This window comes from Mytilus californianus, unplaced genomic scaffold, assembly GCF_021869535.1.
Source record: "Mytilus californianus isolate M0D057914Y unplaced genomic scaffold, xbMytCali1.0.p SCAF_6, whole genome shotgun sequence".
Classification (NCBI taxonomy): domain Eukaryota; kingdom Metazoa; phylum Mollusca; class Bivalvia; order Mytilida; family Mytilidae; genus Mytilus; species Mytilus californianus.
This window is the reverse complement of record NW_026262712.1, coordinates 49,179,172-49,197,461: the sequence shown is the minus strand read 5'-3', so window position 1 is coordinate 49,197,461 and position 18,290 is coordinate 49,179,172. Positions and strand designations below refer to the sequence as shown.

At 32.3% G+C, this 18,290-nt stretch overlaps 1 protein-coding gene across 3 annotated transcripts in view; it reads left to right on the top strand.

Annotated features, from left to right (window-relative positions):
- The window catches only part of LOC127706783 (endoplasmic reticulum-Golgi intermediate compartment protein 2-like), a 62,127-nt gene that overhangs the window by 15,778 nt on the left and 28,059 nt on the right, over positions 1 to 18,290 (top strand). For all 3 annotated transcript variants that reach the window (XM_052211472.1, XM_052211470.1, XM_052211471.1), the window contains exons 2-5: positions 836 to 959; positions 8,176 to 8,284; positions 9,154 to 9,200; positions 10,965 to 11,193. In XM_052211472.1, the coding sequence (XP_052067432.1) occupies positions 845 to 959; positions 8,176 to 8,284; positions 9,154 to 9,200; positions 10,965 to 11,193 (500 nt within the window). In that variant the 5' untranslated portion in view covers positions 836 to 844. The remainder of the gene's footprint in view (positions 1 to 835; positions 960 to 8,175; positions 8,285 to 9,153; positions 9,201 to 10,964; positions 11,194 to 18,290) is intronic.

Below are 18,290 nucleotides of genomic sequence, written 5' to 3'. Positions count from 1 at the left end.
GTATATTGTTTCGTTATAAATTAGGCCGTTTGTTTTCTCTATTGACTTGTTTCATATTTTTTATGTTGGGGCCTTTTGTAGCCTTCTATCACGACTATGCGGTATGGGTTTTCTCATTGTTGAAGGCCGTAAGGACGTTGGCAACCATTTCACATCTCCTTATTTTTTTATGGACTATTATCAAATTGTTTAAAAAATGTGATGGTGGTTCTCTCTGGGAACTCCAGCTTCCTTTTATACCAATAAAAACTGACCACCACAAAATAGCTCAATACATGTACATAGTGTTGAAAGTGGCACTAAACAGCAATCAATCAAAATAAAAAAAAGTAAAGAAATAAAACAAAACGTCTCTTATTCAATTTTTACGGATGTGTTGAAGGGGTAAGCATTCCTGATTGCCAAAATTTCATCAGGTCTGCCTTTTATCATTGTTTATTGTTTCGCCCTTGTCCTAATGTCTGACTTTATCGTAACAACTAAGAAGAACATTTTGGTACATTGTTGCAAATCTTTCTACTACAGTCATGACAGTATATATATATTATATAATATAATGAAAATTTATTTCATCTAGTCTACCAATTTAATACTGCAACTTGTTAAAAAACGGGGATATTGGAAAAAATACCAATTGGTTAATCCAAACCTCTAAGTTGAAGAAAAAAAAACCTAACACAATGGTCAAAAGAAAACTGTTTATGATGAAAAGACATACAACAGTGTGCAAAACACTACACAGAAAACTAAAGATTGAACAACACTAACATGACTGACTAGACCAAAATCTGGGAGTGAAATTGTAGTCAATCTCACATTTTTCAAAACATTTTAGAATAAAAGAATGAGGCGATTGAATGCAGTAAACAGGAAGCAAGCTTTGAAAGTTGTCAAAGAACTGGATGCCTTCCCAAAAGTCTTAGATGATTACAAAGAAACCACAGCTACTGGAGGAGGAGGTTAGTAATATCTAAATACCCAATAGATAGTTCTCCACATGATGTAAGTTGAGTTGGAGTTGTTTCTCTTGGCCACCATGTTGGAGTGCAAACTGATTTATTTTCCTATTTAACTAAAATAATAACCAAATTAAAACATGTAGTACAAAAAAGTCAGATATGATATCATTAATACATTGAAGTGATGAATGAAGAATGTTCAGAAGACTACTCTTTTTGTCGAGCCAAAGCGAGACATAGCGATCCTAGGTTCTGTCGGGGTCATCAACATTTAGGTTCAGTCTGTGGTTATAGTTTTTTTGGACATCAATAACTTTGTCAAACCTACATGGAATTAGATGAAATTTGAACAGAATGATCGGTGTGAGCCAAGGCTCTGGGTTAAAGGCCGTACTTTGAGCTATAATGGTTTACTTTTACAATTGTGACTTGGATGGAGAGTTGTCTCATTGGCACTCATACCACATCTTCTTATACCTATATAGAAGCTTGTTTATGACCAAAATACAGTATCCACAACAAAATTTTGAAAATATTTATTTTCATTTTTCCGTATTTTACTGATAAATGGACTTAGTTTTTTTATAGTTAACATTCATATTCAGTCTAAGGTTCAAGTTTTTCAGTCATCAATTACTTTGTCAAACCTTCATGGAATTTGATGAAATTTGGACAGAAGCTTGTTTATGACCAAAATACAGTATCAAGAGCAAAATTTTGAAAATATTTATTTTCATTTTTCCGTATTTTACTGATAAATGGACTTATTTTTTTTTACATTTAACAAATAGATACAGTCTGGGGTTAAAGTTTGTTACACATCAAATAATTTGTCAAACCTGCATAGAATTTTATGAAACTTTTTTATGATTAAGAGATAATGTCTGAAGCACACTTTTGAAAATATATTTTCATTTTCAGTATTTTTTGGATAGATGTACTTTTTTTACAGTTAACATTTACTGACAGTGTGGGATTAAATTTTTTTGACATGATAAGTTTGTTAACCTTCGTGGATTGTTATGAAACTTGGACAGAAGCTAATCTTCAAGACCAAGAAATAGCATCTAAAGAGAAAGTTAGAATCTTTCTTAACATTCTGTATTTTACTGATAAATGGACTCACTTTTTAAGTCAACGTTATACTTTTACACTGACAGCAGCAATCGTAGGCAAGACACAGGGTTCCGCGGAACCCCTTACAAATTTTTAAAGTTTAGCAGTCAGTATAACCAGTTGAATCTGGTAACCTCCAACATTATTTCAAAGGGAAATAACTCTTACTCAAATTAAGTAAATTCAAGACTACTGTAAATTCAGAAATTATTGCGTGAATTTATTATTGCGATTTTGTCATTTTAGACTAAAATGCAATTTTAATTTTTGCGATATTCAGAAAAATCCTGTTTTATTTATATAAAAAATGTCAAAATGCAAGTTTTAATTATTGCTATTGTAACCCTGTCGCATTTTTCGGAATAATAAAAACATCGCAATAATTTCTGAATTTACAGTATCTATCTACATGTATAGTGTTTGGTTTGATTTTGCAAAATATTGAAGTTTTCCCTGTCCCTGTCCTCATGGTGTATGCCCTTATATTTTACAGTTATGTATGGTATATTTGTGTTGTCTCATTAGAAATCATACCACATCTCCTTACTTTATATATATATATATATATATATATATATATATATATAGAAGTCTATAAAAAGGACCAACCAGCAAATTTACTATGTACCGGATCGTCTAGAATAGACGATACTGTGCAGATAAGGAAAAAAATTATATAAGTCTAGAGATTTGCACGACGATACTAATATAAGATGGTATTATACGAAGATGTTGTTAATAAATCGTGTTGACAAATATTTCGGCTTAACAAATAGCCTTCTTCGGTGTCAATTATTTTAACAATACTGATAATATGTATAAAAATAGCTCAATAATACAGGTAAGTTTTGGTCTATTGATTTAATCCAAAATCCTGAACATCATAATATAAAACAAAACTCAATACTCAAATATACGTGACTGTGTATATTTACAACCCAAAATGAGTGAAAAATAAAACTTAGTATTTTTTATTGATGCCGTTTGGATGATGCACATTTAGTTCCTTTATCCAAAAGCTTTCCCGAACCTGTCGCTGGGCATCACTCCAGTGAATGTTCTGTTCAATCACTAGGATCTTCATGCGGTTAAAGTCATCAAGTGTGTGACCAGACTGTCTGAAATGCTGAGAAACTGGGAGAAGTGGCTTCTTAGAGATATCACTCCTATGGCCATTGAGGCGTTTGTGGAAAGGCTGCTTTGACTCACCAACATATTGGAGGCCACAAACCGAACATTCTAGAATGTAAATAACATTCATACTTTTGCAGTTAACATTGCAAAATATCTTATAGTTATTTTCGGTTGCCTTACTGTGAAAAGTTGATGAGTGATGCATCTGTAGGCAGCATTTGCAGCGTTTTTCATCACACGAGCGACATTCTCCAGAAGTACTTCTATTATCAGACACTTCAGCCCGCACCAGCAGGTTACGCAGACTATTGGGTTGCCTAAAAGCTATCATGGGAGGCTCGGGAAAAATCTTGGATAGTTTGGAATTCTTTTCAACTGTTTTCCAATGCTCACGAATGACACCGAAGCTGTTTTTGAGAGATGGGTGGTAAGTAAGAACACATGGAGTCCTTTTATTTTTCTTTTTATATTTGTGTTCTAACAGTTTACTCCTTGGGATAGTTTCCGCTTTCTGAAAGCCTTTTTGGATAGTTTTGTGTTTGTAGCCCCTTCTCTTCAAGCGGGTTTCGAGTTGACGTAGTTGTTTTTTAGTTGTTTCTGAGTTGGAACATATTCGCTTGACTCTGAGTGCCTGACTGTACGGGATGCTCTTAGTACAATGAGCAGGATGGCAACTTTTAGGGGACAGATATTGGTGAGTGTCAGTAGGCTTAGAATATAGATCAGTGGATATGATGCCATCTGTGAGCGAGCTGGAGGTATCGAGGAAGGTGATTTTGGATTTAGATTTCTCATGAGTAAATTTGATACTTGGATGTATGTTGTTGGCATGAGTGATGAATGTATCTAAATCCTCGTCACTTTTATTCCATTTCATATCCACATCATCTATAAATCTAAACCAGGAAAGCGGTTTTTCGATGGAAGATTCAAGGAGTTGTTTTTCTAATTTGCCCATAAATATGTTGGCATATGATGGAGCCATTTTGGTGCCCATAGCAGTTCCATTAACTTGCAGATAATGGTCTCCATCAAAAGTGAAGTTGTTGTTTTTGAGTACCAGCGTGAGCATTTTGACCAGGCATTCAGTAGGTGGATATTTCACTGGTCGGGAATTCCAAACTTCTTTACATGCATCAATGCCATCTGCATGTGGAATATTCGTGTAGCGGGAGGTGACGTCCATAGAGACAAGTGTCGTGTCGGAGGGGAGTGGATTTAAGGCCTGCAATTTTCTAAGATAATCGGTAGTATCTTTGATGTGAGATGGTAAGTCCTCAACATGTTGACGAAGATGGAAGTCAACGAATTCCGATATTTTTTCCGTCGGATGACCGTTCGCTGAAACTATAGGTCTTCCTGGGTTATTGGCCTTATGAATTTTAGGTAAAAGATAAAATCTGCCCGGTTTTGGATTTTCTGGTTTCAAATATTCTAGAGTCTTTTCATCGATGAAACCATCGTTGTGCATTTCTACCAAACTATCAGTTATTTCTCTGCTAAAAGATGTTGTAGGATCAGAGTCTAGTTTTTGGTAGAACCTTGCATCGCCAAGTTTTCGTTCAGCCTCTTGAATATAGGCAGATTTATCCATGACAACCACTGCACTGCCTTTGTCTGCAGGTTTAATGACGATATTGTCGTTAGATCGTAAGTTTTTCAGTGCAGTTCGTTCTTCATTGGTAAGATTGTCAAAAGGTTTATTGTTATTTCTTGTATTTCTAATAATGTCCGACTTAAAATTGTCAATAAATGATTCCAAGGTGGCATTTTTGCTCGGTTTAGGGATCCAAGTACTCTTTTTTATAAATTTGTAGTTGTTTTCGTCTTCTGAAATTTCTGAGTCGCTATCCGAGCATCTGTTGTTGTTCTCCTTCGACGCGAAATATTCCTTAATGCGTAGACTTCTGGCAAAATTGTCAAGGTCTTCCGACAATTTAGTTTCATTGACAGGGGCAGGTAAAGGACAGAAATTTAAGCCTCTCGAGAGAAGAGATGTTTCAGCTTCTGTTAACTGGTGTTTGGAAAGATTGACCACAATGTTGGAGGGCGATATATATCATGTTTAAGTTAAATTGCTAGTCTTTCAGTTCTTAAAAAAACTTAAAAATTGTAACTATTAAAATTGTATTTTGACCTTAAAACCTGCAAAAGATTGGATGCCAAATTTTTTAAGTATTAACAGTATTTTATCTAATATTGAAAAAATGATTTTACTAAGAGAGATAGAAACTTCATTTATCTGTACAAACAGATTTAATTCTGATTGGTTACAAATATATATATATTTAAGAATGATTACAAAAGACAAGTCAATTAGCTCACCAGGTTCTCATTTGGTAACAATTGGAAGAAAATATGGAAAGCAGATTGATGCAATCCTAGATTTTGATTTAGCCATTTTCATAAATCTAAAAGACAAAAACTTTTGAAACTTGAGGACTACAAATGATTTACAGATGTCCAGGTGGCATTGGTTGAACAAAGTTCCCATTGAAACCTAGAAAATATTTAAATGTATTTTTATGCCACCGCCGTCACCAGAGGGGGTATTATTTGTTACCCTTGTCCTTCCGTATGTAAATCCCAACTTTAGTTTGCCTCAACAAAATGTTATGAAACTTATACACAATGCTTATTACCACACAACACAGATCACGTTCGAATTTAGGTGTTGTCACTTTTAGCATTCTAGAGTTATGCCCCTTTTACAAATGGAAAAAATTGCTGAATTTTTCGTTTCCGTTCTCTAACTTAAGTTTGCCTCAACCAAATGTTATGAAACTTATACACAATGCTTATTACCACAAACTCATATCAATTTCGAATTTAGGTGGCGTTTCTTTTACTGTTCTTGAGTTATGTCCCTTTATACAAGTGGGGCATCATCTGTGTCCCATGGACACATTCTCCATTTATTTTATAATAAAATAAATATATATGTAGCTTTTTAGTTTCCTTGCTGTTCATTTTTTAGATTCCTTGTTCAAATGAAGGTCTATTATTATGTTTATGATATAAAACTAGACCAACAAAGATATTCTAGGTTATAAGGTGGCATCATTGTCCTATAACACATATATGTAATATAAGTCAAATAATAGGAGAAATTATTATGATTAATTGACTTTGATATTAAAATACATGAATATTGTTTTTTTCCATAAGAGATTATTCCATCTTAAATACATGAATATTGTTTATTTTCCATAATAGATTAGTCCATCTTGAATACATGAATATTGTTAATTTCCATATAACTGATGATGTAATAAAAGGGTACTTAAAGTAGCTCTGTCAGTGTTTAATTGAAAATGACTTGATACCGAGTATTTAAATTATCTGTGAACTATATTCGCTGATAGAATTTGTTAAAATATGAAGTATTTGTACCTAACACACAGATTTGTGTTCACTAGTAAATGAAGTTTGTAATCCACTTGTAAACTATTTAAGTGTCCTTACTGAAGTGAACACTTTAATAAGTTTTTCTCAATGGAGTACATTTGTATATAGTTTTTAGCACTCAACAATAATTACAGGTGTATTTGTAATTTACATCTGTATTTGTAAATAAAATGGCAATAACCTTTCTTAACCAGTTTATGGAATTTGAGGAAACTTTTACATAGGCTTCTTCATTATCAAGATTATCAAGAGAAAACCATCTCAGGTAAAATTTAGATTTTTAATAAATGGACTTATTTTTTTTTCAGTCAACATATAGGTTCAGTCTGTGGTTAAAGGTTTTAAAACTAGAATTATTCAATATTTTTTTTTCAAACCTTAATGGAGTTTTTGCCAAACTTTGAAAGCACAAGAGCACAATGAAGACGTGTTTTCCAGAGCACCAATATTTTTAGATTTTATCGTTATCTGCACTTCACCTACACAGTTTTTAGTGTCCAAAACATTTTCAATTGCATCGTATTTGCACCATTTTATTAACTGAGAGACCAGAAGTTAAACATACTGACTTCTTGGTGTCCCATAGCTGGGAGTGCAATATGAAGATTAGAAGAAGAAGAATCTGCCTAAATAAATATAGCATCCTGAGCAAAATTTAGATAAAAAAAATCTGTTTTTTTTACTTTAATAGTTTTGGTTATCAACATTAAACATATACATTGACATCAAGCAGTCCAATACAACAGAACTATTTCTAATTTTTTTTTAGTAATAATCCCTTTTACCTGGTGTTAAGTGCTTCACTGTGAATCAGAGTGATTAATCATTAATAGTGATTTTGAATGATAATGATCTCATTGAACAGCCTGTCATATAATTTGTGTTAAATACAAGTAGATTTTAAAGTGCTTTACTAACAACCACAACAATCATTTAAAACCAAGGGTTATTTTAACCTAAAATCCTTGTGTGAAGTGTACATGTAATGAAAACCATATACATGTATATTGAAGTTTTGCAGGTCTGTGTGTCTTGCATTTAAATTCAGTATAAATTAAACTTTGTACACACCAACAAGTTTTATCCTCCTCAGATCATATTTACAAGTGTACTGAATTATAAATATTTGTTCTAAAAGTGTAATAAAATTGATAATTATAGCCAGTACCTATATAATCTGTTGAGTGAGAAAGAGGGTTTCAGCAGGCAAAATATTAAAAAAACTAAACTGACAAATATACTTAATTCAGACTCATTGCTTCATTTCATGATGATTTCTGTAGCAATGCTGTTTAACTTTCTACTTTATCTACTAGTCTAATTTAGTGTACATTTTGGAAAATATAGATTATGAAAGAAAGATGTGGGGTAAATGTACATGGGACAACTATGCTGCAAATTGAAATTTGTTTGTTTCTGAAAAGGAAAATAAATTGGAGAAAAAATGTTGAAAGTGGCAAAAGAGGTGACGAAAATAATTGACCCAGTGGAAACCATGCAACCACTGACCAGTGAAAAGCATTAAAACATTTTGAAAACATTTCATATTTCATTTCAGTATCTTTGGCAGTGTTTGCCGTAATCATCATATTGGTGCTTTCTGAGGTCATCTATTATGCCAGGACAGAACTGAAGTTTGACTATGAAGTTGACACACAAATGGATGGGTGAGTCGGATAACAAAAGTAAAGTAATTTCTGATGTTTAATATGACGCTCTTAGTATCTCTAAACATTTGTACAATTTGTTTCATGGCAACCATGATTGAAACTGGAGTGCCATGCAGTAAAATATCATGCTGTAACAAGAACATGTAATCAGTGGTTACTGCTGATTCATTTATTTTTTTCGTGGGTACCAATTTCATGGATTAAGAAAAAATGTATTTTTGTAGATATTTGATTTTGTGGTCTTACCAAAGTGTGCATACAAGCCTATATAAAATTCGTACTTTGTTGAATATTTAAATTTCTGGTTCACCTGTACCCGTGAAAACCACAGAAATTGGTATCCCATGAATAATAATGATACCACAGTAATTGCAAGATGTGCTGTTGGTGGGATCATGGCTATAATTCATACAGTAAATGATTTTTCCAATAGACGACTTTTAAAGTCATCAACATTCCCGTATATTTCCTCCGTCATAATACTTATGTTTTTACGTCATAGTAAGAAGTACTAAGAATCGACTGTTCAATGACGTAATTTACGCTGATTTTCCGCTGGTGAACCAGTGTAACTCATTCATAAAAAACAACTCAAGATACTTGAGATTGGTCTTTTGTAATTTCATTTAAATTTTGGGGGAAATTTTAGAGGATTAATAAGGTCTGTAGTTGCCATACATCCCTTAGACTACATGTATACTTATCACACAAATGACTTTTAATTCTGATAATGTTTGACTGAGTCTTTAATTTTGTTTCAAACCTTCTCACTTTCGTTTTGGTATTAATACAGTTAAACTGCATAGTGCAGACTTCAATATATGTTCTGACTGCCATTTATAAATTTTTCTTATTATTTTTTTTAGAAAATTGAAGATCAATATTGATATAACAGTGGCAATGAGATGTAATGGTAAGTATTCATGGGAAAAAAACCATTGAAAGTTCTAACATGTTTATAGTTCATGTATATACATGTATGTACATATGTTCCTTCCATATAAAATTGTTTTCATCATTTAATAAAATTGAGAATGGAAATGGGGAATGTGTCAAAGAGACAACAACCCGACCATAGAGCAGACAACAGCCGAAGGCCACCAATGGGTCTTCAATGCAGTGAGAAACTCCCGCACCCGGAGGCGTCCTTCAGCTGGTCCCTAAACAAATATGTATACTAATTCAGTGATAATGGATACATACGTATACTAAACTCCAAATTATACACAAGAAACTAAAATTAAAAATGATACAAGACTAACAAAGGCCAGAGGCTCCTGACTTGGGACAGGCGCAAAAATGCGGTGGGGTTAAACATGTTTTTTGAGATCTCAACCCTCCCCTATACCTCTAGCCAATGTAGAAAAACAAACGTACAACAGTACGCACAGTAAAACTCAGTTTAAGAGAAGTCCGAGTCAGATGTCAGAATAGGAAACAAAAGAAAATAAAGAAAATGACAATAATACATGAATAACAACAGACTACTAGCAGTTACTGCCATGCCAGCTCCAGACCTCAATTAAACTGATTGAAAGATTATGTCTTCATCATATGAATATCAGGCACAATCCCTCCTGTTAAGGGTTTAGTATTATACCATCATAGAATATATGAGAAGAACATTACCCGTGTCATGCCAACAACTGGTTTTAGAATAAATATGTTTAATTCCAATGCAAAGACCCTATAAGTGAATCAATATTAAAGCCAAAATATGCAATCTTTAATGACCTGACAACAGTATCACATTTCAAATTATACATTACACATAGAATTTAACCCAGACAATAAATACTGATTGAATAAATTACTCTTTTGAAAATAGTTGATCTGCACTGATTTTGGAACCTGTCGGAGACATTGCGGATATAAACCTTTAATATAAATTTCATAAAAATCTGCCAAGAATTGTGGACATAAGAGTGCTAACAATGCAATTTTCCATATGGTTAATATTTTTAAGGGTCATAACTCTTTTAAAAATAATTAACCAGCTCTGATTTTTGAATTTGTCCAAGATATTGTGAATATAAACCTTTGATATAAATTTGATAAAAAATATGGCAAGAATTGTACATGAGAGAGGGGCTTTCAATGCAATTTGTTTTCTATACAATCAATATTTCCAAGAAGCATAACTCTTTTATAAAAAGTGATCGGCTCTGATTTTCGAACTTTGTCCAAGACATTGCTGATATAAACCTATGTTATAACTTTGATAAAAATCTGGCAAGAATTGTACATGTGAGAGCGCTTACAAGACTAGATGGCCGGACACTGGGTATTTTTATGTTCCCAGAAATGGGTCGCGTGGGGAACAATTAAGATATTTACCATTTGTTTACAGAACTGAATGAAGAAAAAAAAACAGGATCTCAAGCAGTTTTTAACAGTAGACAAAAATGTAAATTGTTTTAATATAAAAGATACTAATGATTTACTGTCTGAAAAGCTAAGTATTCAGAAGTTCTTTTCTTCATGTCTTTATTGATTTACTAGAAAGAAAAACCTTTGCTTTCTTCTGGCTAAAGTTTGTCAGGTTTGCTATTATCACAGAAAACTTATGATAGATTTTAATGTTAGTTTTATTTTCCACAGAAAAATAATATACTAAAATCTAAATGTGGTGAACCAAATAGATTTAAGTTGTTAACATTTTTTTTTCTTTTTATAGCTTTAGGAGCAGATGTTGTCGATTCTACAGGACAAAATTTTGGACATCAAAACTTTGGTAGTTTAGAGATGGACGACACTTATTTTGAACTTTCAACAGAACAGAGACGCTATTTAGATATTATACAAGATGTCAATAAATATTTGAGAGAAGAATATCACGCCATACAAGAACTTATGTGGTTATCAGGTTCCGTTTACACATCATTTAGAAAAGGCATGCCAGAAAGGTGAAGTTCATATAAATCATAATCATAGTACATATAAAATTAAGCAGGTTTGGTATGGTTGCCAATGAGACACCTCTCCACCTGAGACCATATGTCAATGTGTACGGCCTTCAAAATTGAGCTAAACCCATACTGCAAAGCACAGTCCAGGCAATTACTGAAGACTGTAATATTACTTTTTTATATAATATTACAGGTAAAAGTAATATTACAAAAAAGAGTAATATAATTCTTATGTTACTAAAAACTGTAATATTGTTATCTTACTGAAATGTGTAATATAGTCTCTATATTACTGAAAACAGTAATATTACTAGAAAATGCCTATATTACATAGAACTGTAACATACGGCTAAAAATCACTAATGCTGCCTTTAACTCGAGGCTGGAGACAGCATGACGTAGTTTTAGTATCAAATTTCATGGTAAATAAAAGATGGATCAAAATCAGTTTCATCACTTCTGCACAATCAGATGGAGACGCCAGAGCAACCAAATATGGAGATGGAAAACGCTACCAGTACTGAGTAAGTTGAAACATTTTATCATATTGTGAAGCTAATAGAATTTTTAAGTAAATAAAAGTATTTTATTCTGATAGTGTAATGACTTGTGACATTTTTAGACATGGTGCAATTGCACCGTGATGTTTATCTTGTTAGCGGTATGCAGTTAAAAGGGGGCACATAACGTATATCCACGTGGTTATCATGGGGAACAACTCATGTGTGTCTTATAATATTTCGCGGTAAAAATGGTTTTTAGTGCACAAGTAGTTTGTACATATTGAAAAACATTGTTTGATTGTTATGAAAATAAAATAATTAAAAGGAAATTGTTTTTCACGGAAGGGGGCTGAGAACTTCAGAACATCAAAGGAATCATTGATTTAACTTGTATTACTAATTTGCGGTAAAAATGTTTGTTACTGCAAATGTAGTTTGTACATAATGAAGAACATTAATTGTTTAATTGTCATGAAAATAAAAGACTAAAAAGGTAATTGTTTTTAAAAAGATAGTTGTTTTCACGCAAGAGCTGAGAAATTCAGAAACATCAAAGGGGTCACCGTATTTAAATTATAATAATTCCCGGTAAAAATTTATGTAACTGCACATGTAGTTTGAAAATAGTCATTGTAATGAAAATAAAAGATTACAATATGAATAGTGTTCATGCGAGATCTGAGAAATTAAGAAACATCAAAGGAGTTGCCGCATTTTAACATAAGCTTGTCAAATCAATGTGTTATTATGAGTTTATTATTGTTCATTAACTAACATTCTTTCACGTTTGTAAAAATAGGAAAATCGGAAAGATTGATTACGCAATCATAATTATGATGTTATAAAAATTCAAATACAAAATTGTTTTAGGGCTTCATGAGTGTTAAACTTTTTTCTTTTTATTTTCTAAATCCGATTTTCGGAGTTTGTGTTAGCATAGATGTATGGGTTTATACATCTATGGGGTTATTAAGCCGATCTTTTTCTTTTCTTTTGGCCATTGATTGATATTAGAGAATACAAAACTATTTTTGACCGAAGAAAATTTTAAAACAAATTGTAGTGGGAGCGAAAATCGTCTTTTTAATGGACAATATTTTAAGGACGGGATTTTGAAGTTTCCGGAATCGGAAAATCATAGTAAACCAATATGTTTTGTGCAAAGATGTTTTTGAATTAATGAAACGTATATCACTAAAATATACGTCCTTGCTGGGAGGAAGTGAAATCAAACATATAGCGGTTGAATATTAACATGATTAAGTTTTCTTTTCATTTTAACTTTATTCACGTTAGGGGACGACCATTTGATATTCTGGGGAGGAGGATTTTAAAAATTCATATGTCATTGCAGTGACTAAAAAAAATAACAAGCCTTTGGCAGATTAAATAAAAAATATAAATAAATGAAAGTACGTGTGGTAAAGCAAATAAATAATTCAATTATTAAATCTAGGATTTCGATAGTTATTGAAAAAGTCCCCTATATCCAAATTTATATATGATTTAAAGAAAATAATTTATAGAATCAAATGTCAAAATTAGAAAACATATAAGTCACGAAATTTTATTGAAATTAAAAACCACGTGTGTTCCAAAATTCATATAACAATGGCTTGCCCCGAGTACGCGTTTACCTTCGATATCCTTCCAAAAAAACCTGGCACAACTCGATAAATTTTTTTTACGAAGAAGAATTATTACAGAAATAGTCATGTACAAGTTTTTTAAATCAGAATATGTTGATGTAAGGTTCTGACAGACAATTGATATAGATTTTTTTTCATTGGTTAAGACTGAAAGCTGAATTCGATATTAATTTTTTCATTGGTCTAGGCAGACATCTATTTATAAAAACAACCAATGAAAACACGCTGATCGCGCTAACTAAAAATAGCCTATGTTGTTTATTTACAACTCGAGATTTACAATGTTTAAAAATTTATATGAACGAACTGGAACTATTATACTAATATATTATTTATGATATATTAATTTAACCTTCGACACGTTTTCTTGCAGTTGGGGAACAATTTAAGCACCGGCAATTCGGCTATTTTCGTTTTTATTTTCAACACTAATTTTTGACTACTTAATAATAACTTTTCGTAAACAATAATTATTTTTTGCATTTTCAATTTTTTAATATCAAATCCAGCAATTTTTACGGTATTCTATATTCTGTCTACATTTGAAAATGCCTGTACCAAGTCAGGAATATGACAGTTGTTGTCCATTCGTTTGATGTGTTTTGTCATTTGATTTTGCTATGTGATTAGGGACTTTCCGATTGAATTTTCCTCGGAGTTCAGTATTTTTGTGATTTTACTTTTTACCTTTTCATGTACCGACGGCTCAATCACGTGACTCGATAAGCTGTCATTCACAACAAGAAATCAATAATCCGCTACCGGGACAATGAAATCTCAACAGATCGATCAGTTTCTTGAATGAACATTACCAGATCAATACTAGTAAAATTAGCTCGGAAATATTTCTGCAGCGCTGCGGAAAGACCTAATTGTTCTTCTAATGTTGTTTTTTTCTTCCAATATTTTTTTGATATGAAATGCCCTCGTTTCTATTGAAGTGATCAATGATGGATTTAAAGGGGGCACAAAATCATGAATGACCTAGTTTTATTGCTATAGAATCTGCTTATCTAGAAAGGAAATATTAATCACAGCTTGATTTTACTTCTTAACTGACCGTTAATTAATCCCAGCTTCAAGTTGCCTGATTACATGACAACTTATCGGTGGACGTGTAAATATTGACATGTTTATTGGAATAGTAAATATATTTTGATTGGTTTTTGATACAAGTCAATATCACAGATTAAGATCGATTTACAGGTCACTGGTGAACTCTTCTGATCATGAAAAAAACTACTATCTAAAATCTGTTTTTAAAACCAGAGACATATGTGTATTTTATTTTCCCTGTTAAAATTACCATGTACATGTATGAGGCTATGATTGGGTCACCATTCATGAGGATATGTATGGGATTTTCAAAAAAGAGAATAATGGGACCAAACAATATAAATAACAGAATAAAGCAATGAGGAAATATAAAGAATAGATTGATTTATTGATTGTTGGTTGCTTAACGTCCAGTGGCAAATATTTCATGCATGTTGGACAAATATGAAAGATACCAATTGACAGAAGAAAAAAGAAATAGAGTGAAATGGTAAAAAAAAATAAAAGATATAGAACTATAGGAACGATGACCTGACACACTATTACCATCCACACTCGCATATATATATATACATCTCTAAACATGCTAAATAAATGTTGAATTTTTGGTCTCACTGTCCCAGCCTCCCACCCTAACCCCAAAGCTTTTCATTTGTTTCTCAGATCAGAGACGTACATATATGTTCTGTTTGGACAGTCAAGTTTCTTAATTGAACTGTTTTATAAAATCTTTTCTGATTGAGTCTTAATTGTTACATGGTTTTGCTCATTATTGAAGCCATACTATGACCATAGTTGATAACATCATAATATTGAGGTCTGGCATGAAGTATTTTCCTTGGCAATTCTTTAGATATCACATCATTATGATTAGTGAGTAATGACACATTTCATAAATAGTTTGTGTCAATTAGCAATCCTGTTTCACTTAAATGAAAAAAAATTATTCGAAATTCAAAGATTTAAACCTTCTGAAGGTAACAACAGAATTATTTATTTACAGTAAGAATTACTTCTGATATTTTTATAATAAATTTTAATAAATAACCAGAACTAAAACCCGCGTAATATATGTTTTAAAGATGCAGACTGCTTGTTGTTAAGACTATTAAATCTTTACTATGTTATATAAATACAAAGATAACTTGTATGAGTGTTATTGAGTACATTGTACCAATGAGACAAATCTGCATTCAAGACACAATGTAGTATCTATTGAATCTATAACAAATGTATATTACAGATATGTGTAATATAAAGTCCCCTTATCTCAATAATATTACAGATATGTGTAATATAAAGTCCCCTTATCTCAATAATATTACAGATATGTGTAATATAAAGTCCCCTAATCTCAATAATATTACAGATATGTGTAATATAAAGTCTCCTTATACCAATAATATTACAGATATGTGTAATATAAAGTCCCCTTACCTCAATAGTATTACAGAAATATGTAATATAAAATTATTTTAAAACATTCAATAATATTTCAGAAATCTGTAATATTAAATCATCGTAGATCAGTAATATTACAGAAATAATGTGTAATACAGTAGCAGATCCAAATAAAATGTTATAAGGGGACTGCTCCAGTCATGCTTCAACTATTTCTTATATATAATCAACCAAATTCCCCCGACCAAAAATGAGGGGGTCTGAGACTCCCTGGATCCGCATATGATGCTTATGAAAACAAAACTTTAGTTTATATTTATACTTTGAAAAAAAGGAATTGTTTATTACAGACATTTCAAATAGACAGTTCAAGAAGAGTATTTCCATTTATAGGATAAAATGGACATAAACATTGAAACAATATACAATAATGGCCCGCTGAAGAGTTATAGCCCAAAGGTTATAACCCTTACTCGGGTTGACTATTTTGGATATTCACTGACTCAATGGGTCATAATTGTTTTATTATACCGAACAAGCAAATTACAATAAAAAGTAAAACATTGTAACAGATTGTCAAAACACTTACGTTAGAAAACTATTTTGTGTCTATTGACATTTCGCATATGCACAACAAAGCAACTCTTTCTGTAAAAAATAGATGGCCCTGAAAAGGGCCATTTTCAAGAGATATCATCAACACTAAATGACTTTTCAAGTCTTGTTTGATCTTTTTCTTTGTCACTTGATGTACTTTTAACCTGGCCGTTTTCGTATTAGCCAATCAAATAATCATTTTATAATGTAAGGTATAATAATACTAAATAAATCTTAGAAACATAAGCAATGAGTTGCCTAATGCACAAAAATACTGTCTGGTTGTAATTTTTATAAAATTAAAAAAATATATGCTTATATATATAAAAAAAAAGAAGATGAGGCATGATTGCCAATGAGACACTTACTCTTCGTAAGAGACAAAAGGACACAGAAATTAACAAATATAGATCACAGTACATGCTTCAACATGAGCAAAGCCAGCTTGTCAGTTATATAGACTTTCATTTTAAACAGAAATAAAGAAAAAAACTATCTGGCCTGCATAGAAAATATTTTAACAGCTATGTATTCAGTAGTTGGGATGGGCCACTGAAATAGTTCTCTATATCTACTTTGTTAGAAATAATAAGGTTGAGAAATTTATACTTTATAGTGCAGATGGAAGAATGCCATCAGATTTGAGGGAATCCCAAGTTTCACAACTGATTAGCTTCACAGTTTGAAGTCCTTGTAACTTATATATCACTCTTCCCAATAAACTGACCACAGATGTTACACACAGATTATCTGATAAGAAAGTCAACATTTTGGCATTTTCTGTCTTTACTTGAAATATATATACATCTTCTACCTGTAACAATATCTATGTATATCAATATTCTTCATAAGATTTGACCAAAAAGTCAGTGTTTTTTTGTCGAGCCTGCGACTTTTGTCGCAGAAAGCTCGACATAGGGATAGCGATCCGGCGGCGGCAACGGCGGCTACGGCGGCGGCGGCGGCGTTAGCTAACTTCTTAAAAGCTTTATATTTTAGAAGATGGAAGACCTGGATGCTTCATACTTTGTATATGGATGCCTCATGTTACGAAGTTTCCGTCAGTCACATGTCCTATGTCCTTGACCTCATTTTCATGGTTCAGTGACTACTTGAAAAAAAAGTTCAGATTTTTTGTAATGTTAAATTCTCTCTTATTATAAGTAATAGGATAACTATATTTGGTATGTGCGTACCTTGCAAGGTCCTCATGCCTGTCAGACAGTTTTCACTTGACCTCGACCTCATTTCATGGATCAGTGAACAAGGTTAAGTTTTCGTGGTCAAGTCCATATCTCAGATACTATAAGCAATAGGTCTAGTATATTCGGTGTATGGAAGGACTGTAAGGTGTACATGTCCAACTGGCAGGTGTCATCTGACCTTGACCTCATTTTCATGGTTCAGTGGTTATAGTTAAGTTTTTGTGTTTTGGTCTGTTTTTCTTATACTGTATGCAATAGGTCTACTATATTTGGCGTATGGAATGATTGTAAGGTGTACATGTCTAGCTGGCAGGTGTCATCTGACCTTGACCTCATTTTCATGGTTCAGTGGTCAAAGTTAAGTTTTTGAGTTTTGGTCTTTCTTTCTAATACTGCATGCAATAGGTCAGCTATATTTGGTGTATGGAATGATTGTAAGGTGTACATGTCTAGCTGGCAGGTGTCATCTTACCTTGACCTCATTTTCATGGTTCAGTGGTCAAAGTTAAGTTTTTGAGTTTTGGTCTTTTTTTCTAATACTATATGCAATAGTTCAACTATATTTGGTGTATGGAAATATTTTATGATCTATATGTCAGTCACGCAGGTTTTATTTGACCTTGACCTCATTTTCAAGGTTCATTGCTCAGTGTTAAGTTTTTGTGTTTTCGTCTGTTTTTCTT